Genomic DNA, 23,566 nt, shown 5'->3' on the forward strand with positions numbered 1-23,566 from the left:
TTCCAACTGTGATCCAGGGCAGGGCTCTGTAACCTTTCAAATCTGAGATGGAATGCCAAAACTGCACTGTGAATAAATGAAGTTTATTCTTCATTCACACTAAGTTCAGCATTTGTATCATAATTTAACTCTGCTGCTAACTAAATCTGATTAGAGGTTGGTAAGATATTCAAAAGATGTGGGCAGAAAAACCCATTACATAAAACAAAAGTAACCTCTAAACATTTTAATCCTCAATCTCTCAGAGATTATGTGTATACATATACACACACACATATACATGTGTATATGTATATAAAAGTATACAATCCCAACATGCACTAAATTTACCTATTTATAAATTATATGCATGTGCTACTATACCAATAATTAAGTACCCTACAACATTCACAGGAAAACATAAATTTGCCTCACTCTCTCCTCCAGAGTCACTGGGCCCGGGTGCAGTGGGAGACTTTGGCCTGTTTAAGCTAAGTATTTCCCTGGTCTCAGTTTGTCTGAGGCAACACCCATTCAGTAGTTGAAGGCTAGGTAAGAACTGAGGCAAAAGTCTAGTTTGCCTTTAGCAAAAGATTCATAGGGAAAGACTGGATGAGATAAGATAAAATAACAAAACAACCTCTGGAATTACTGGGGGTGGGGCGGGTGTGGCACAGTTGGAACTGAAATTCAAAGAGGTTGAGGGATTGCCTAAAGGGAGTGTCCCAGGAAGAGATGGGATGTGAAGCCAAGTCCTCTGATCATAAATCACGGTTCTTTTTTGTTCTAGTAGCCTCACCAGCTAGCTAGTGTGGCTCATACTTCATTTAATTCAAAGAAGTAAGTCCTCAGGACCCATTTTTTAGACCCCATTAGAGATGGCAGCAACTGATATCACAGGATGGGGAGGGCCTGGGGAAGCCTTGGTCACCTTTTTGTTTTTAAAAAAGATTTTTAACAAATGAATTCCCTCAACTTTACTTTTCTCCACCTCAGAGTTCTCAATCTTTATTCAAGTTCTTATCTTTCTCCTAGGTCTTTTTTTTTCCAAAGTTAATCTCTCTTCTTAGCAGTGTTTGAAATTACATCTTCCCCACCAACTCAAGACTTTTATTCAATGAAATATCCCCTTCCTTTGACTTTCCTAGGTCTCCCTTCCCCATTCTCCCTTTCCTGTCAAGGACAAACTTTTCAAATGAGAAGTCTCAGCCCTTTGCCTTCCCTTCCTCAGGACCTAAGCCCTTCCCAATCCCAAGTCATCTGACTTCCTCACTATAGTACAAAGCTGCATTTTTCCCAAAGTCAACAAAGCCAGTCTACAACTCCAATGATCTTTTTTCAGGCTTAACCCCTCTGTACCTCAGTTCTTCTATTGGTAAAGGGAGGGAGACAAGATTATCTTCTAAGATCCCTTCAAATCTTCTTACGGATAAGGCAACTCATGTGCAAGCAGGCTAAGTGAGAAAGAGCTAATCATAAACAGAGCTGGTGTCAGAATGATGAGGTCTAGTAATTATCACATTTGTATTTCCAGGCTTCCTTGTTCCTGTTAACTCCTGAACAAGAGTTCTTAACCTTTTTTTCTGTCATCAACCCCACTGAGAGTCTGGTGAAGATACACCCCTGCTCAGAATGTTTATAAATGCATAAAAGGAAATACACTGGATTACAAGAGAAACCAATTACACTGAAATACACCCATCAAAATATAAAAGAAAAAAAGTTCATCAACCCCAGATTAAGAACCTCTAACTCTATAGTCATATTTCAATTAGCTGAAAATAACTACCTCTCTGGAATTTTCTTCCATTCCCCAGCAGCCTTCTCACTAAGGAAGATGCCTCTTGCCCTGGGACTTTCTCAGTCTAGACCATCTAGTCCTGTGTGTCCCTCTCCTATGGCTGGTGAGCTCCTCCTGTAGCTTCCACTTTGAGGAGGTGCTCAAGTCAGCCAGGCTCACTTCCTAACTTTGGGCTTCTCTTTTCTACCCGCTACCCTGATTTTCAGCTCGCTTTTCTGTGATCTTTTCCTCCATTAGAATATCATCTCTTAGAGGGTGGGGACCATCTTTGTTTTTCCGCTTGTGTCTCTAGAAAGAACATGAACACAAGAAAAAGACTTTCAGAAAAATTTTGGGGAGAAGGAGGACAGTAACCAGGAGAGGGTATAGATCAGTGGTGGGCTACATAATCAGGAAAATTGTGGGACAGGAGCCTTACCATGAGACAGTGAGTGACCTTTGTGACACCAGCAATAATCCATACTGTTCTGGGAATGAGGCACAGTGAAAAAAGGAATCCCCAGGACAAATTCTACCAGGCAGTAGGAGAAACTGCCTGGAGGTGAGAGTCTGGAATGGATACTTTGGAAGCTTTGATTGCACAAGGAACTCAGAGAAAAGACAGAGACCAGAAAATTACAGGATCACAAATCAGAGAATTAGAGACAAGAGACAAAAAAGATAAATGAAGAGAATCTTATGAATCCTTTTTGAAAAGGGGCACAAAAAATGAAATTTAAAAAGCAAATGAGCACAACTAATTGAAGGAGAGGAGGGGAAGGGAGATCTCTAGTAAAACTCTAAAGGAAAAGGGGTAACAAATGAAAGGAAAGATCAGGGGTGAGGGAAAGAGAGCCAGTGGGAACAGGGCCACCATTAGAAGAGGTTAAGGTAATGTAACTGAAGGAAGATGGTACTGTAGTTTTACAGGAAAACGGAAAAAAAAATCACAACCTTGGGGGGAAAAACCTAATACCAGAGACAGATGAAGGAAAATATAAATCTCTCATAACTTTAAATGTGAATGAATTAAACAGTGACAGTTTGGATAAGAAAACAAAACCCTACAATCTGCTGCTTATAAGAAACACATTAAGAATCAAAGATAAACACAAAATAAAACTGGGAGGTGTGGGAAAAAAATTACTCTGCAGCACACGAGTCCAAAAAATGTAAGAGTTGCAATCATGAGATCTAATAAAGTAAAAACAAATATTCAATAAAATGAAAAGGGCTAAACAAGGAAACTATATTACACTGAAAAGCTCCACAAACAAGAAACCAATATCAATAATAATTACTCATGTATTCCAAATGTCTTAGCATCCAGATTCATAAAGGAAGCATCTAAGCTACAAGAAGGCATTGAGAGTAACACAATAGTGACAGGAAATCTCACTATCCCTTTATCAGTTTTGAAAAAAAGACAACAAAAGGGAAAATATGGTACAGAACAAAGTGCTGGAAAAATCAGAGTTGAAAAGACTTAGAGCATCTCTAAATGAGAAAGGAAAAGAAGTTATTTCTCAGCACTACATGGAATTTTTACAAAAGGTGACCATGTATGAGAGCACAAAGATACTGCAAACAAATGTAAAAAGGCAGAAACAGGTAATACACTCTTTACAGACCATAAAGCAGCAAAAATAGTCATTGGTTCAGGGACCAAAAACAAAAGATACAGAGACAAATACAGACTTAATAATGAAATCTTAAATAATGAGTGGTCAAAAAACTAATCATAGAAACAATTGCTAACTACATTTAAAAAAATATTAATAATAATATTTTAATAATAATTGATAATATGCATAGTTATATACTAACAAAATAAGTAACAACAAAGAGATAAAAGGAATATTTTCACAACTACCACAGAGATCTTAAAGATCTCAATCTCAGAAAAGGAAATCGATGTAACTGTAAAAGAAAAAAAACTCCTGCTCCTTTTGGATTCACAGGAAAATTATTCTCAAAACTGAAAAAGAAAGCCTCCTACCAGAATCCTATAGTCCTAATGCCTAAACCAGGAAAAGCTAAAACGCAGAGGAATACTACATATAGGGGCAGCTAGGTGGCACAGTAAGCAGAGCATCTGCTCTGGAGTCAGGAAGACCTGAGTTCAAATGCGGCCTCAGACACTTGACACACTTACTAGCTGTGTGACCTTGGGCAAGTCACTTAACCCCAATTGCCCTGCCTTCTGCCCTCCAAAAAAATTTTAAAAAATTTAAAACTACATATAGGCCAATGAACACTGACTGAAAAAATTTTAAACACAATTCTATCAAAAAGACTACCACAATTTACCCCAAAAATTCATCCATTATGTCCAAGTGGGATTTATATCAGGGATGAAAGGATGGTTTAATGTTAGGAAAAGCATCGACATAATTAATCGTATTAAAAACCAAAACATCCAAAACCACATGATCATCTCCTTTATGCTCAAAACTCTACAAAGTTTAGGCAGAGAGGGACTTTTTTTAACATCATAAAAACCATCTACCTAAATCCAAAAGCAAGCATCATGTGCAATATGAACACACTAGAACCTTTTCCAGTAAATACAGGACTGAAGCAAGGATGTTCTCCCCACTATTATTTAATATAGTTCCAGAAGTGCTAGCAACAACAATAAGAAAAGAGAGAGATATTAATGGGATAAAAATAGGTAAAGAAGAGATAAAACTATCCGTATTTGCTTAGGATATGATGGTTTAATTGTAAAATCCTGGGTTATCAGCAAAGATACAAATAGAGACTAGTATGTTCAGCAAAGTTGCAGGCTACAAAATAAAATCTCAAAAATCAACAGCATTTCTGTTACAATTTTTTTTAAAAAAGAAGTAATAATAAGGAAATTGCATAAAATATCTAGAGATCAGCCTAGCAAAGCAATCAAAAGACTAGTATATATTCAGTTACAAAGAACTCCTTAAAGAAAAAAAAGAAATTAAAATAGCATTCAGTATTCATGGCTAGACTGTGCCAATATGTTAAAAAAAAATTTAATTTGCACTTTTGATGTTCTACCATATTTACCTAGCTTTATATAGCTTGATAAAATGATAAGAAAATTCATCTGGAAAACAAAAGATTGGGAATGTCAAGGGAAATGAGGAAAAGAAGTAAGAATGAAGAGGGAATACCAATATATTATTAAGTCACAGTCATCAAAGCCACCTGGTATTAATTAAAAAAAAGAGAGGGCAATAGAACAGTCTACACAAGGGACAATGAGAAGCAAGAGAACTCAATAACCTAGTTTTCGATAAAAGTAGAAAACATAAATTACCTAGGAAAAAACTCCATATGTTTAATAAACACTGCTGGGAAAACTGAAAACCAGTCTGGCAGAAAGTACGTAGATCAACATCTTAACACTACATTCCACAATACATTCTAAATGGATATACAACCTTAATAGTAAACAACATACTACAAAAAAAAAATATTAGACAGGAAGATCATATACCTCTTATGGCTATGGGTAGGAAATACATTCTTCAAGCAAAAAATAGAGGCAATCATAAAAGATGAAATAAATAACTCTGATTACTTGAAACTGAAAAGCTTCTGCACAGACAAAATTAATGCACCTAGGATAGACAGAAGGGAAGTGATCAAATGGGGAGAAAAATCTATTTATCGAATTTCTCTGATAAGTAATCTTTGTATCAAATGTCTTTTATATCCAAGATAAACAGTTAATATATAAAAACTAATTGCAATTTGCCAATAGATAAATGATCAAAAGATATAAACAAATATTTCTCAAAGGAACTGCAACATATTCACAACAACAGGAAAGAATGCTCTAAATAATAAGAAAAATGCAAATCAAAATAACCTTGAGGTTTCACCTCACTTCCTGCAAAGTGATTAAAATGACAAAAAATGGCAATAGTCAATGTTGAAGGGATTGTAGGACAGTCACACTAATACATTGTTGGTGGAACTGTAAAGAGGTATAGTCATTTTGAAAAGCAATTTGGATTTATGCAAATAAAGTGATTAAAATGACAAAAAATGGCAATAGTCAATGTTGAAGGGATTGTAGGACAGTCACACTAATACATTGTTGGTGGAATTGTAAAGTGGTAGAGTCATTTTGAAAAGCAATTTGGATTTATGCAAATAAAGTGACTAAAATGTCCATATCCTTTGAACCAGACTCTATTACTGGGCTTATGCCCCAAGGAAGCCATTGATAAGAAAAAAGTTCCCATACTCTCCAAAATATCTATAGCAGCACTTTCTGTGATAGTTAAGAATTGGGAACCAAGTAAACGTCCATAACTTGGAGAATGGCTAAAGAAACGGGAGTACACTAATATAATGGAATATTATTGTGCTGTAAGAAATGATGGGTGTGATGAGTACAGAAAAGCATGGAACAACTGATATGAATTGATATAGATGTAGATCTAAGAAAACAACATACACTACAATAAAATAAACTACGATGTAAATGGAAAGAACACCCTTAGTGGAGGGTGGAGTCCACAGGTGTTATACATTGCACATGTTTTCAGATTTTTTTCAGGGTACTGATCAGTTGTGCTGATTTTTTTTCCTCTCTAAAAATACTACAACTGAACAAAAAATTCAGATAAACTTATCAGTGCTTGCTAAGAACATGTCATGTATTAATTTACTAACTAGTCTTGCAAATTTTGACCGTGAATAATTGAGGTAAAAATTCCCAATATTCTGAACATCCATCTTTGAGGAAAGGTCAGATGAGGTCCTACTGAGTGTCACAGAAATGAATGACTTAGTAGGCTCAATAAGGAAATGGCGCTCTCCCTATCCAGACTGTAAAAACAAGCTCGGGCAACGATTTAGTTCCAAATATAAATACGTATACACACACACACACACCCAACAGATTTCTTCAACCCACCCAACTTCCTCTTTGCTTTTCCCTACTACCCCAGCCCTATCCCCTAGTCTATGGCCAAAGAAAAATGTTGTATAATTCCATAGAGGGAAGTTTACTTTTTCTTCTTACAGAGTAAGTTAGTAACTCTGTAAAGAGAATTTCACAACAACCTAGATTTGAAAGAAAATACCATTATAGGGAGGAGTTTTATATTGCAGTTTGATCTTATTTTCCCCCAAGCCCAAAACCTACACAAACAACAGAACTAAAAAGGACTAGCTGTGAGTCCTCTTGCCGAAGTCACATGGGCATTTGGTGTTCAAGCCCAACAGGATTTGAGAGAGCTATATTAAATGTATTGCTATTTCTCCCTTGTGTATATGTGTTATCTGTCCAATTTAACTGCCAAGTGCAGAGTCCAAAAGACGCTCTCTCTAATTCTATCTTCCTGCGACGCCCAGGACATTTTTCTAAAGCTAATATAAACTAAGAACAAAACAGGCCCCAGACAGAAGTCATCAACCATTTTCTGGAGCAGGAAGCTAAAGTCATAAGTACACAGTAAACCATTTAATCTGTGCTTTGTCTGAAAAGATAGAAAGATTTTGTCGTGACCTTATTCCAAAGGTAATCCCAGAGCAGTCTGCTCCTTTAATGTTGTCTCCTAGCATTGATTGAAAAAAAAAAAAAACACCACAAACCCTAAAGTGGTAGGCTAGAAGTATGTAATACCCTGAGGAAATGATCTGGCAGCTCAGTAAATGCCCTAGGGCTTACTGATACTATAACAAACACAGATGATAGATGAGAAATAAATATGGCTCCACCCGGTCCATTGTCTTTTAATACATCTAACTCCACATTTTGCCCAAGTTAAAAAAGACATCCAGATAGAAGTCCTAAAAAACATATTCTCTGAAAGGGCAAATGTTGAGTAGCTTTAGTTAGCAGGGATAACAGTCACTTATTATAGCAAAGTACAGAGGCAATATATACTCCAGAAGTATATACTTGTACCCTCGGTAGTAACATCTATCCCCTCGTTTCCATAAATAATGAAATTATTGGGATATTTTTCACAATGTCTTTATGAGACCAGCATGTTACTCTCAAAAGGAAAAACTGGTCTTTATGTAGATGAGAATTAGGATGTTCGCTAAGTTGGTTTTATAAACAACCTGCCCCAAGGCTGGAGTTCATCAAATTTATTAAGGGCCTACTACGTGCCAGGCACTGAACATGGACTTAATGAAATCACTTAACAAACATGCAAAATCATTTACCAGTTTTTCCTAAACAACAGGGTTTATTTACAAATTTACAATCTAGAAAAAGGTTTTGTTAAGTTGCTGTTAATATAACTTGATTACGATGCTTCATTGCATATCTTTCCTCTGAAAAGTTCTAAGTGTTGTCTGACATACGTTTTGTTACTTTTAAGAGACAGGAGTGGGTGTTATCCCCACTTTAGAAGTACAGAGCAAAAAATGTTAAATCAAACCAATCTCCTATCCTGCCCCCCAAAGGAAATTCAAATCGTATGTCACACAAATGCACCTGTGTCCCTCCTGCCTGTTTCATATACCTGGATGTGACCCATGGGAAAACCCTTTCAGAGACTGCTACAGTGCTAGTTTGAAGCATCTAACAAGGCATGGATGGAAAAAAAAATTTTAACCCTACAAAGTTCAACTCTTTAATGGAAATACTGCCAGATTCCCAGCAAAAAGGAAGCAGTGTGGAATTTTCATGACAAAATGGGCATTAGCATCAGGTGGCTTCAGGTAAAAATTCACCTGACCTAAGCAAATACCATGCTTTACTATCTTAATTAGACAAAATATTAAAAGGTTTCTCGATATCCAACAAATAGTTATTTTTCTTACTAAAAAGCTTGGTTCCACCTGATTTTCCCAGAGCTCAACTAGCCTTGACATTATAGCAACCACATAGGCCTTAATTCCCTTAAACATTCTCCTGAGGAAACAATCGTTTCCTAAATTCAGTCAGCTTCTCAACTTCTTACCTAAAGTCAAAAAATGAATAAAGTAAATTCACATTACAAAGTCAAGTATGGTACAATAACTTTAAAACACTGTACCTTGTGTATGTCTCAAACCAACCAGAAACATCTACAGTTACATTTTTTTTAAACATTTCTTTCCATTCCATGTATCCCCAGAATCTAGCATAGTGCCTGGCATATAGTAAATTCTTAATAAATGCCTTTTTGTTGACTGATTTTATTGATTGCTTTAGGAAGAAATTCGGATAATTTCTCATTGCTTTTTGAGCAAGGGAGAATCTAGTATAGAAATTTTTAAGAAACCATACTCATCCCTAAACACATCCAGTAATCATAAAACTAAAAATTCAGACCCCTAAAAATGGCTAATTAATGTTATCAAAATAAATTATACATCAAAGAATCATAAATCATACTGTACAACTTAGTACTAGGAACCCTAAAATTACAAGGCTAGAGGATATTTTGAGCAATCATGAATACAATTTTCAATTAGGACCACATGGAAATCTTCTAGAGGGTTGAAATTTGCTATTTTTAAAGACCTCTAGAAAAAGAGACTTCAATTTCAATCTCCACACACAACCTCCTTTGAAGTTAAGTGCCAGAGAAAAACAAAGACCAGGAAAAATCTGCACACACTGATAAGGGCCTGATCTTAACTTTTCCTGTCCTGATCAGGACTGGGCAATCACAGTTTTAAGAATGAAGAAATCTCTTCAACTTATATTTTTCTTTACTAATCAATATTTGCTAAATATTATTAAAGTTCATGTTTTTAAATGTTCTTTAAAAATGTTGATCAAAAGCAAAATCAATTTCCTAAATATATTTTAAAAACAATTATATCTACAGCCACTCCTCATCCCCAATAAAAATAACATCCTTGAAAATCTCAAGAGGTGAGGCTCTTAAGACTTTTTTTTAAGTCTCTAATGGCAGCCCAAAAAAGGAATAGCCACACCACCTGTCAATTACCTATCAAATTTATGCAAGGGAGGGAAGATGGGAGGAGCAGGTGATACTTTGGCATTAATTCTTACATGTTTAGAAGCTCTTTTGTTCTGTGCCTGGTTCAGAAATGATTCTAAATCTCTTCTTCACATGCTATCTCCAAACAGAAAAGACAAATGGAGAAAGAGAAAAGTCGAAGGGCAGGAAAGGGAGAAGGGTTAGAAGCATTTGTTATTTTTAGGCATTTTTCCCATTCTACCTTATTTTATGCTCTCTGTTAACTACCCTAAACTAAATATCAACTTGCTCCTGAGGCCACAGCTCAACACTGATCACATAGCACAGCCATACGATGTGGCGCACTTACCTCTCTGAACATGTCTTAGTGCCCTCCTACATGGCAATAGAGATTCCCTGTTTTCATACATTCCCTTGTCAGCCCTAATCAGTGTCAGTGGGTGAGTGTCTTTTGTGCTTGCTGCTGGAGTGGAAGCCCTGATAGGAAAGATCTTTTCATCTCTTCTCTTGCACTGAGCCATGAGAAGCAGAAAGTGCTCCCAGGCATGACTATCTCCCCTGGCTCTGCTCCTAAAAATGCTCTCTCAAGTACATGGTTGCTTAGCAATATTTGCCTTCCCTCTGTACATGTGAAATTGGCAACATCTGTCCCTTAGGCAGTTTTGATTTGTACAAGCACCATGTGGGTAAAGTTTAACAACATACAAAATGTGTGGACTTTTGGAAGGGAGGTCTACTGCCCCAAATGGCCATCAGTGAATGACCCCTGCTATATACATGTTAAGATTGTAACAGAATTTCAGACTCCCGTAGTAAAGCAACAGGAAACCAAACCAAACAAAAAAATTATTCAAACCACCACTAGGGAGCTCCTATTAAATCTCAAATAACAAGTTGTTTCTGTTTTTATGTGTTTATACTTACACTGTTGGAAATTAAACTCCAATTTTAATAACATTATGAATTGTATTAAAAAACATTATTTTCATTGGGATGAAAAGCCTTTCTTTATAAGGAAATGTGCATGGATATGTATGATTGCTACAGATGAATTAAAGGAAAGTAATACAATTCACTCATAAAGTATTAAGTCTGTTATGAGTATATTCATATTCCAGAATTGAGGAAGGCCACCTGTAAGGAGCTATAGGGCAAGAGTTATATGAAGAACAGTTTTGTAAAAACCCATTAACCCCCTAAATAACATTCTCAGATTCAATATCAAAGAAATCCTTTGAAATTATCTGTAAAACCCAGAGGACAAATGAAAAAGAAAACTTTTTACACAAATAAAAACAAGGCTTAAATGGGAAGGAATTAATTGCTTGTGGTTAGGCCATGATAATGTAATAAAAATTACAATAATACATAAATCAGCAGTGTAGAGGAATGTCTTATAGTCACTTTTCTCATCTGTAAAATGACAGCATTGACCTTAGCATCCTCCAGGCTAAATTTGGATTCTGTGAAACTAATTTACATATTCAGTGTCATAACAATAAAATTTTAAAAGAATTTTCAATATAACTAGAAAAATTTATTTTAAAAATTGATGTTAAAAAAGGAGGGGGCCCTCAAGATTCTCAAGAGAAATAATGAGACACACTGGGAAAGAAGGGTGCTTTTTACAAGATCCCAAAATACACTATCAAGTAGCAATGATCGGAAGTATTTGGTACCAGCCAAAAACCCAGAAAAGTTGATCATGGGAACAGATTAAGTAAAAGTGATTCAGAAGTAATTGAGAATTGCTGTATGTTTGATAAAGCCAAAGGCACAAGCTACTAAGGACACAACTATTTTGAAAAAAAAACTGCTGGGAAAAGTAGAAAGCAGTCTAGGAGAAATTAGGTCTATTTTAGCATCACTCACCATATACAGCATGATAAACTCTAAATGGATACATGTCATAGGTATAAAAAAGTCACATTATAAATAAATTCGAGAAGCAAGAAAGATGTCTTTAACAACTAAAGATGGGGAAATACTTTTGATGAAACAAATAGAAGAGGACAAGTGATTAAATTAATGATTTTTGATTACATAAAATCAGAAAGCTCCTGCACAAACAAAAATCAAGTCAATGAAAATCTGAAGGGAAACTGTTAACAGAGAAGAAAGAACTTTACAGCAAGTTTCTCCAATAAAAGTCTGCTATCCAAGATATATAGGGTACTGACTCAGCTATAACAGAATACAATCTACTTCCCAATACTTAAATGAACAAAAGGATAAGAACAAATAGTTCTCAAAAGAAGAAATTCAAGTTATTGACAACCATATGAAAAATGCTTCCAATCACTAATAATGAGAAATACAAAATAACAAAACTCTTGCAATTCCATTCCATTGCCAATTATTTCAAATTGGCAAATATGGTGGCTAGGTGGTTCAATACATAGAGTTTTGAAATTGGAAAGAGGAACAGAGCTGGTAGCTGTCACCTACAGATCCCCAAATCACTCTTCCATCCTTCCTCAATTAGTTCAGTACCTGGCTTACAATTTTTCTCTCCTCCCCATGCCTTCATACTAGGGAACTCACATATTGATTCCCCTTCAAATACCCTAACCACTCATTTCTTTAACATACTCGCTTCCCATGAGCCATTTCTCCACTCCACTGTAGCCATATAAAAAAGGTCATACTCTTTTGATTCTGCCATTACCCACAAATGTTCACCCTCCATGTTCAAAAATTCTCAAATCCCCTCATCTGACAATAATCTATTGGTTTTTCACCTCTTCCTCCACTTCCCTTGCATAACTCCTTATCCACATCTCTAATACCCTAGACCCCTCAATTCTTTCCTAGCACGAGTCACTCTCTCTTCTTCTCCCCATCTTGACCCCTTGGGTGAACCAATTTAATTCTATATTGTACTTCTCTCTTGAATCTCTACCCCCACACTTCCATTACCAATTATTATATTACCAAATACTTCCAATTATGACCAGACAATCCTAGATCTTGGTTCACTCCCACCATTATTAACCTTCATACCTACCCTCATGCTACTTAATGAAGATTGAGAAAATCACACAACCATTTTGACTGGGTCCACTGTAAATCTGTTACATAACCTCAACTGGGTCCTCACTGCTGCTAGGCAATCCTACTATACCTCCCTTACCAACTTCCCCTCCCCACAGTGGCTCTTCCAAACCTTTACATACCTTCTCAAACCTCCCATGTCTCCTCCTCCTCCCCACTCTTTCAGGAGAGAATTTTGCAGAAAAAAATTGATGCCCATTCACCTTGAACTCCCCCTTCCTCATCACCTATCACTGAGGTGCCTTTTCCCACTCTTTCGTCCTTCACATGATGAAATGGTCTTATTCCTCATCATGCCTAATCTCTATACTTGTTCATGCAATCCCATTCTATTCTATTCCCTCCAACAGACGGCCCTCTTTGTCATCCCCACTCTTTCACTTATTTTCAATCTCTCTCCCTCTACTGGTTCATTTCCTACTGCCTACAAACATGCCCGTGTCTCTTTTATCCTGAAAAGACTTACCCTTCATCCAGTACCTTGGACCATGGGGCCCAAGACCTCTCCTCACAGAGTCTCCTCTTAAGAAAGGAGCCTGGGTCAGCTATATCTTAATTTCTCACCTGACTCTGGACTTCTCCACAGGTTCCACCTTCTTTACCACCCTGGCCTGACTTTTTGCTTCCTTTTGTATTTTGTCTTCCCCCATTAAATTGTAATTCCTGTCCTTGAGGACAGGAACTATTTTTTGGTTTTCTTCCTATCTCCAGCATTTAGTACAGGGCCTGGCACATAGTCGGTTTAAACTCTTTATTGCCTCAACAACAACCTTATGAAATATATACCTTAAGTATTATCATATCCATTCTGTAAAGGAAGCAATAGACTGAGGGGTTAGCCCAGCATCATACAGCTACTTAAGTGGTAGAATCAGACTTCAATACATATCTTCTGACCCCAAGTTCAGTGCTAGTTCCTCTACACCATCCACACCCTATCCCATCCCTATTCTGTTTTTGATGTGTGGAGTTTCACGTGCTAGAACATATCCAGTTCAGAATGGTCATCTTGCTGTTCCTCACACAAAACACACTTTCCACTGGTTATCTGGCTCCCCTGTCTGGAAAGTGCCCTCCTTCCTCAATGCTACATCTTAGAATCCTCGGCGTGCTTCAGAACTCAGCTCCAGAACTACATTGTACAGAGGGCTTTACTGGTCCTCTCATCTGCCGCCCTTATCTTCTACATATTTTGTCATTACAGACAGGATAGAAGCTATTAAAGTCTTAAACACAGTAAGACTTTTGGTGCACTTTGTACATCTGTGTGCTATCTCCCCATTAGAATACATCAAATAGGGGCAGCTAGGCGGTGCAGCGAGTAGAGCACCAGCCCTGGAGTTAGGAGGACTTGAGTTCAAATCTCGCCTCAGACACTTGACACACTTACTAGCTGTGTGATCTCAAGTCACTTAACCCCAATTGCCCTGCCTTCCCCCCAACAAAAAAAAATTTTTTTAAAAGGAATATATCAAATAATCAGTTGGTAATTATTAAGCACTAGTTATGTGACCAGCACTGTGCTTAAGCTGGAGAAAAAACCACAAAGTACAAAACAACAGAAACTACAAGTATTTATTAAGCATTTAATATGTGCCAAGCCCTGAGCTAAGCTTCAGGAACATGAACAGAAGCTGAAAAAACACCAGTCTCTGCTGTCAAGGAGCTTATATTCTGATGGGGGAACACAACAGATAATAGGAAGCTGTAGGTGGGGGGAGAAGTGAGGAAAGATGGATATTTCAAGCTGGCGTCCCATAGGTATCTCAAAATTCAATACCTAAATAGTAGTTTTCCTTGGACTTGGAGTATCTTAGAGAAAGTACAGAGTGCATCTTAACCCCGCCCAACAACAATCACCATTTCCTCTCCAGCCTTTTGTCTCCTAGCCACCTTTCACGCTTTACTTGAGCCTCTTCTCTGTTTTGGGATCTGTTCCATCCAGACCAAGCTATTTCCTTTCTCTATTTCTTGCCATTTTCTACCATCTCCATGTCTTTGCTCATGCTCTCCTATGCAATGAAATATTTTTTTCCTTCTCAATATCCACCTGGTGGAAATATTCTGTGCACTAAAATCCAAGTCAGCTAACAGTCTTCTCCAGGACACCATCCCTAATCTCCTTACTATTTGTCTTAATCTCTTCTTGGGTATTTTGTATGTGGCCTATCCCTAATTAGATTTTAAGCTTAAAAAAAAAAACAGTCTCTCATTTGTTCTTTGCATCCTCCAGATGTACACTGATTTTATACATGGTACAAGATTTTAAACACGTGGCTAAGTGGCCCTACAGTGAATAGAGCACCAAGCCTGGAGTCAGGAAAACTCATCTTCCTGAGTTTCAATCTGGCCTCAGGCACTTACTAGCTGTGTTATCCTGGGCAAGTCACTCAACCCTGTCTGCCTCAGTTCCTTATCTATAAAATGAGCTGGAGAAGGAAATGGCAAACCTCTCCAGTATCTTTGCCAAGAAAACCTCAAACAGGGTCACAAAGAGTCAGATACAACTGAACAACCACACAAAATTTTAAAAGTTCTATATCTGGCACTTCTTGGTTTAAAATGAGAAAAGCAAATATCTCTGCCCTCAAATAAACAGTTTTTGCTGTAGTATTAAGTAGTCACAGTTGTGGAAACTAGCTAAACTATTCAAGTTTTTAAACTGTACTATGCTTTTTGCTGAGCACAGGGTACAGTCACTTTCTCTCTCACCCCTTTTCCCACAAATTGTATATATACTCTCTTCTGGAAGATAATGTACAGTTGCTAAAACCAGCTTAATCTGAGTGACCCTTAAGTAACCGTTAAGTTGATGTTTGTCTTCAGTTTTTATTTCATGATAGCATATTTAAATTGAAACCTGATGGAAAAATTTGAACTGGATAGTTATCCCGACCTGTCCCAGAAGGAAAGTTTGTTTTTTTTCTTTTTGCTGGGACTTCAATCCTTTGAGAGCTGAGAATCACTTGCTAATGGTAGAAGGATGGGAATTTAAGAGTACCACAAAGAATCAAACTGCATCTACTGAATCAATGCACTTTTTTTAATCTATAAGGGAAAGGAAACAGTGATAGTGGGTGAAATTTTTTATTTCAAAGTAAAATCATATTTTCATGTCAACTGACGCACTTGGTCCTTCAAGTGTTAAAGAAGTGATATCTTCCTGCTTGACCAACTTACCTTTAGGCAATCTTCCTTTCGTTTATTTTTTTTAATTTTTAGTGGTGTTTTTTTCTGTTTCTTACATCACCAGATACCCCATGGTATCTTCGCTCCCACCTCCCACTCCCTAAGAGCCATCTCATATGATAAATAGTATTTTTTAAAGAGAAAAAAAAAGTCAGCACAATGGATCAATAAGTTGAGAAAGTGTGAAAACATGAACAATGTGTAACACCTGTGGCCTTTCCACCTCCACACAGGGGTAAGTTGGGGTGACTTCTTAAATCTCCTTGAGTCCTATTTGATCTTTATAATTTTGTCACATTTACTTTGAATTAGTTGGTGTGTTGGTATTCTTTCCATTTACATTGTTGTAGTTACTGGATACACTGCTTTCCTGGGTCTGCCTACTTCACTATGATCAGTTCACAGAGGTCTTTCCATGCTTCTCGGAATCATCACACACATTGCTTACAGCTCAGTAATATTCCATTATACACAGTTTGTTTAGCCATTCCCTACTTGATGGGCATCTACTTTTTCTTAACTATTACAGAAAGTGCTGCTACAAATATTTCAGAGTATATGGGACCTTTTTTCATACTGATGGCTTCTTTGGGAAATAAACCCAGTTATGGAGTCTCTGTGGAAACTTTAGTCACTTTATTTGCAGAATTCTAAATGCATGGACTAAGTAAAAAATGTACCTAATGATAAAAAACTATTACATGAAGTTTAGCAGGTAAAATAATTTATGCCATTAAATAATTACGGGCTTGGAGAACAGACTGTAACCCAGGAGTGGGGAAGCTGCACCCTTGAGGCCACATGTGGCCCTCTAGGTCCTCAAGTGCAGATGGTTTAAGGATACCAGAAACGTTATCAATCGAATCAATGCACAAATCATTTGTTCTTAGAAGTTTGGATTCAATCAAAGGGCTGCAGTTGAGGACCTAGAAAGCCACATGTTCCCCACCCCTGCACCTATCTTCAGACTTCAAGAAATTTTAATCTGAGGAAAACAAAGCTATGTTCAAGATTTTAAAAAATAAACTGCTCTCTCATAGTGGAAGAAAAGAAATAAGAGGGGAGGGTTACAAAACCCAACTATATACACATTCGTAAATATAGGAAAGAGGTTTTTCTTTCTGACTTGGTTTATATGAAGTTAGCATATAAAAGGAAAATAATGTTCCTTCCAACTTCTTTTTAGACATGTCACCATAACTCAGCTTTTATCCCTATCGCTCCTACTCTTTTCTCAAATAACAAATCATTCCTATAACATTCAAGTTTAACTTTTCAGGAAGGGACCTTAGGGTTGGGGGAGGGGGGGAATAGAGAATATTCCTTGTTTTTTTCTACTACTTTAATTTCTTTACGTCAGTCCAAATATTAAATTCTGACATCACTTTAACTTTTTAAAATGTACACATGCACATGCAGACCCCCTCACCATAAAAAATTAATTAGTTGAGAGAGAGAGAGTGTGTGAGTGTGTGTGTGTGTGTGTGCGCGCGCGCGCGCAGGAATGACTGCTTTAGGGAAGACTGTCAACTAAATATTTGTTAACTACCTCAGCCAAATCACTGCTCTTATCCACAACTAGCACAGTAAATGCCAATGTCTCTATCAAATTAACCAGATATCCTTTTTTTTTTTTTGTTTTCCCTAGCACCTGGGATCTTGCAGGAATCCTAATACCAGTGCCATCAATAACATCTGCTTGGTGGGTTGTTCAATCAGGGCCTGGGACAGATCTAACTCCACATTCAGGACTAGCCAAGGAGAAGGAGAGTCAAGGTCAAAATATTAAATCAAGCTACCAGGAAGAGCTAAACCCTTGGAGTTCCTGAAAACTGCAGAGCTGAGTCTTAGCCACTGAACTCATGCCCTGGCCAACATCATTTAAGAGTAGGGGAGGGAGCAGAGCTGAGGAGATATATCTAACCACTCCCACTTCCTCTTTGATCCAACAAAACTAGCCTCTTTCCATTTCTTCAAACAAGCCATTTCATCTCCTGACTCCAGGTATTTCCTCTGGCTGTTCTCCATGCCTGGAATGCTCTCTCTTCTTATGTCTATCCCTTGGCTTCCCTGGCTACCTTCAAACCCCAATTAAAATCCTAATCTACAAGGAGCCCTTCTCATTCCAATGCACTCTCTCAGCTGATTTTATTTCCAATTTATTCTGTATGTAGCTTGTTTGTATATAGTTGTTTGCATGTTCTCTCCCCCATTAGACCATGAGCACCTTGGGAAAAGAGACTTCTACCTTTCTTTGGAAACTCCACGACTCAGCTTAGTTCCTACCACACCAAAGGCCTTAATAAATCCTTACTGACTGACTTACTGTAAATACAAGAGGTCCAAAGAGCCCTAGAAAAACCTGCACATATAAAACAGACCACAAGTTGAGAAAGTGCTAACATTCAAATGGAGGGATGAGAATGGAGCAGACCTTAAGTGTCCTAATGTCTGCAGAGGTTGCAGATGTAGCTGAACAAGACAGAGGAGGATTGGGGAGTGTTTTTTTCTTTTGTTTTAATGGTACTAAGAAAACAAAGAAAAAGGAGGAAAAAATGGAATATAGTATGCAAGAAAGGAAGAGGAAACAGAAGGGACTTACTCCCTCACAAAAGATGAAGACAAAACAAAGAGGAAAGAGTGGGTGGTAGGGGCATCACATAAACCTCAGGGCCATGTGAATCATACAAAGGACGGGGGATCACATGAACACAATAACACACACACAAACACACACACACACGAGTTACTGGAGCACACTGCAGAAACAGATTATGGTCAGTAGAGAAATAGAAGGAAAGGGCAGATGTCATTTAAGAAGGAGAGAGTAAAATTGGTGAGAGATTTCTAATAAGCAAAAAAATAATACCCTCCAATTCTGCAAAGTGCAACATGAGGTGGAAATTAAAAGAAACATTAAAGCAGTAGAATAAAATAACTTACTCTCTTCCCTCAAAAATAATTCTTTCATGACATTCTCAAAAGGAACAATTTTCTTTAGTTCTGTGTTGCCTTTTGACACACATCTGAATCAAACTGTGCCTTATATTTATGACTAATTTCCAAATGAGACCAACTCCCAATCAACAGATCTTTTCTGCTAGATAAGACTTAATAGAAATGGTAACAGAAAAGGGGCAACATAAAACACTAGATAGTATGCTGGACTCAAAATCCTCTTTAGTCATTTAATAATAGCTGTGTGAAGTTGAACTTAACCTTTTAACCTCTCTGGGCCTCAGTTTCCCTATCTGAAAAATTAAAGAACAAGATAATACCATGATACCGAATTTTTTTTTGAGGTTACATTTATTCCCAATTTCAGAAGCCAACTATTGATAAACTCTCTAAAGGCTTTTGTCCTGCTGTTGTTCCTTTTTTATGTCCCAGACCTCATATACCACCTTCCTTCATCCCTCAAATCAGGCTTCTAAGCTCAAAACCAATCTGCAAAATTCTCTTCTATTATCAGTGATTCATCTCAAGCCTGAGTTCCCTACTTCACAACAACCACCATGATAGCATGCCAGATACAACCCTATTGCACCATGCTTTCAACAGTCCCCTCTGTCCACAAAGCACAAGGGACTCAGGGAATTCCACTTACCTCCGTGGACTCTGGAGGCATTTTCAACTTAGAGAGTTTGGCTTTGGCAGTCCCTTTAAAATCTGGTATTTTCTCATAGGAATGTCCATGGTAATCCTCAGGCAGTGGTTTCAGCTCAGGTGACTGACTTGGTGCCTGATCTTGACCATCCATGGGCCGAACATATGCTGTAGGCTTCTGCTGCATGGCTGTGGTTTTTGAGGGCAGGGAAGGAGGGGGGAACGTTTGAGGAGGAGGCTGGGAAGTTGGTAACCCTAAGCTAGTGACTAGAGCCAAACTATGTGGCAGTGTCTCTTCCTCTTTAGACTCTAGTGCTAGGTGCATGGGAGATTTAGCTTGGGCACAGCCCTTACTACTACCCTTGCTGCTTCCCAGCATCCTGGACCCAGCTGGTTGGTTGGAATGTCGAGATGCCAATGGTACAACTGAGGAAGACAGTGCAGATGACATGAGAGAACCTTTCATCTCTAGGGCCGAGTCTGAAAGCTCAATGCAAGGGGTTCCTTCAGGCTGGTGCTCATCTTTCTTGTTCTGACTCCTATGAAGCCGTTCCTGACCATTGTAGTACTTTCCTTGGTGCTGAATGCCAGACATACCATCATTTTTGATATGTAAGCTCAAGGCTGGTTCCATTCTTGACTGAGTTGCTTTTGGACAATGAGAAGGGATGTAAATGGAAGACCCAGAGGCAGGAGTATTAATAACTTGGTGATGGACACTATTGAAAAATGATAACTGTGAGATATTATTAGTCTTCTCAGGATAGAATAAACATCTAGATTTTCCTTGCGGGGTTAAAGGGATGCTACTTTCTTCAGGGATACCAAAGAGATTCGGGTTTTTGGTACTGATCAGTTCCTTGACTTCTTCATAATTACCCAATGTATTCTGAATCCTACTGGACAACTCATCTCCTTTGCTAGTCTGAAAAAAAATTAAATAGAAAAGTGTCACAATTAAAATCTCCTTGACCCAGAAATATCACTAATGATCCATAACAACACTTTTTTTGTGATAGCATAAGAACCGGAATAAAAAGAAGCTAGATGTTGACTGGGACATGGCTAAAATGACTGTGGTACATGAACGTAGTGAAAATGTATTGCTATTAGAAATAACAGGTTTAAGGAATTTAGAGATGCATGGAGTTACTAAGTGAAGTAAGCAGAAGAAAGTAAACAAACACAATACAAAGAGATCAACCAAAAAGCCCTGCATCCTGTGTAATTACAAGGACCAAGCTTGGCTCTGAAGAGACAAATACTTCCCTTACTTCTTTGCAGAGCTGGGAGACCCTACACACAGCATATGCTATCAGACTTGGTTGATCTGTTGGTTAATTTTGCTGAAATATCTTTTTTACCCCTCTCTTTCTTATTAGTTGTTTCTTACGAGGAGATGGCTCCGAGTGGGGAAGTAAAAATTAAAGGGAAAGAATTAAAAAATAAAGGGAAATTACACAATCTTCCAGGACAAAGCTATCAGGGAATGACCATTCCCAGTTCCACGACTTCTGTAACCTTAGCCATGTGGTACAGATGTTTTTCTTAATTCTTTAAACTTAATCTATGTGTCATTACAATTTAGATTTTCTTTTTCTAATTCAACAATTACAACCACTGTGCAAACCGACTTGCACCAAATTCTTTTCAGCACATGGCTTTACAAGCACGTATACTCTTGTACGTGGTAAGTACCTTGTAGGGTTCTCCAAAGAGAGGTGCGTTCACAGGGAAGGACTTTTTCTCTTGGTGAACCTCCTGGTTGCGTCTCTCCTTCTCTCTAATTCGAAGTAAGTTTCTATCTTCATTATACAGGCTGCTCAGGTGCCACAAAGGAACACAGAAGGGAAATTACATCAGTGCCTAAGTGTTTAAAAGCAGAGTAGAGACACAGATACAAAATCTAACACTCTCCTTTTAAAGCTCGATTACTTTTGGAGACCAAACCAAGCAGAAGAATCACTGGATGAAACGCTGTCCCAAGGAACAATATACCAGAAAGAAACTCCTGGGCTCACTTCTGAGTAGGCTTAAAACCTACACACTCAAGAGTTTACTCAAAACTGAATTATCTTCTGAGAAGTGGATGGGAATGAAATAAATTCAATGGCATTTCTCTATACTGTTTATCTCGGAAATTAGGAGTATGGCATAAAGGCTTGAAGACGACAGAAAGAAATGAAAACTTCAAGACCAAATTCTTCTATTGTCAAGTTTTACAACAGTAATGGATGTCGCAGAATCACCTAGCTCAACTCATTTTAACAAGTTGAGGAAATTTAATTCCAGGGAGATTAAGTGACTTTGCCAAGATGACACAGCCAGAAAGAAATGTATTTTCCAAGATCTATATGGAATTTTTCCTTAAAAATAAAAACACAAAAGCAAAAGAAAAATTGCATTGATGTCAGGACCAATGCAGTTAAAATGTGATACGACATACATTACGGAGGAGCAATATAGGTGAGAAAGGTCACCTAAGAAAACTGTCTTTTTCATGCCATCAAGCTCACCACCATCCTTCTAGATACCAGGTTTGCAATCCTGATATTACTCTGGATTTCCTCATTTTGCCTCACTCCACGGAACACAGCAGTTAACAAACCTTGTCATTCCTAACTCAGTGCCTCTTTTCCAACCACACAATGACAACTCCCATTCAGGTCATCATCACCTGTGGCCTGGACTATTGTATTAGCCATCTTCTTCTTTATCTTGTTCTCCTTGCCTCAACCAAGAAATGATTTCCAAAAGCATCACCAACCTTGTGCCACATCTCTCCCCTCTAACAATCCATCCTGGTACTGTTGCCAAAGAGATCTTCCTAAAACATATCATTCTGCTCTACAAGAAACTCCAAATTTCTATGTCTAAGAAAATTACAGACTATATAAAATAGTTGCTATTTTTTACAATTTATAATTACAAACCTGTATCGAATTATGTGGTTTCCCCCCCCTGAATTTAACACAAGGAGTATATAATAAATACTATGAAATACTTATTTCAAAAGAACAAGTTAAAATTGCTTCAAATGCTGCAGAGGCACCTTAACCAGTAATAATATAAAAAAGGAAAAAAAATACATTCTGAGATTTCTGGATGAACAGAATATATGAGCAAAGTAAACAATGGAAATCTCTCTTTGTTAATTGGTATTGGTTGATACCCATCTCTATTCCTCATCTTGCTGTAGAGGTGACCCCCTAAAGAGTAAGCTGTGGAGCAAAAGCACTGGCAGGTAGTACCATGTTATAACGGCTTTGAGAGTGGTCCCATTAACAAACTGAGTTGGTTTACTGAGGCCCAGCCTAGCTAATTATGGAGATGTACATCATTAGTAGGCAGGCTACCTGGTGAGGAATGTGGGTGGGGGCATGCAGATGGTAATCCATATAACAAAAAAAAAAAATTTTAATGACTCTATGCCAAATGTATGCAGTGATAGTAACAGAATAGTAGAAAATGGGCAAGGGGGCACTAAGATTCACAATTTTTTCAGACCATCAAGAAATGTCATTATGATTACCAGCATCTTAAATGTAATGCTATCCTGTGACCAGCATGTGGACAAACTGCTGGAGTAGTTTAAGCAAATCAAGGTTGACCTTCTGGCTATAAAAGAAAGCAGACCTTAATGCAATGCCTGGTACCTCACAGGCACTTTACAAATGCTAGTAACTGATCAGGAGAAAGAAGAAAGTTGTAACTAAATGGAAAAATGGCTCACAGGTACTCTTTGGAGAGGCAAAGAAGAAGCTGGTGGGTTGGTTTCATCATATGCCCGCAAGTTACAAGAAGCATTATCTCATGCGACATTTGGTCATCACATCCTGCAGCACAAATGATAAGTATTGGGGTGGGGGAAGGCCCCCATAAAAGTAATAACAGTTAATGTACCAACATAAGTTCCTGAGAAAAAATGAATGAATGAATTTATTTAGTGCTCGCTACATGTAAAGCACATACAAACAGAAGGTAAGACATTCCCTGTTCTCACAGAACTCACATTCTGATTGATGGACAATACGTAGAAGGTTTCAGCTTAAAGTCAGGTCCCAAGGTCCTT

General features: G+C 37.7%; 1 protein-coding gene across 2 annotated transcripts in view; it reads right to left on the reverse strand.

Moving 5' to 3' along the window:
• Window positions 1–23,566, reverse strand: part of AFF1 (AF4/FMR2 family member 1) — a 135,798-nt gene that overhangs the window by 67,894 nt on the left and 44,338 nt on the right. For both annotated transcript variants that reach the window (XM_036762792.1, XM_036762791.1), the window contains exons 2-3: window positions 21,193–21,313; window positions 19,496–20,419 (exon numbers count right to left, since the gene is read on the reverse strand). In XM_036762792.1, coding sequence (XP_036618687.1) covers window positions 19,496–20,419; window positions 21,193–21,313 — 1,045 coding nt within the window. The remainder of the gene's footprint in view (window positions 1–19,495; window positions 20,420–21,192; window positions 21,314–23,566) is intronic.

Source organism: Trichosurus vulpecula, chromosome 6 (genome assembly GCF_011100635.1).
Source record: "Trichosurus vulpecula isolate mTriVul1 chromosome 6, mTriVul1.pri, whole genome shotgun sequence".
NCBI lineage: Eukaryota > Metazoa > Chordata > Mammalia > Diprotodontia > Phalangeridae > Trichosurus > Trichosurus vulpecula.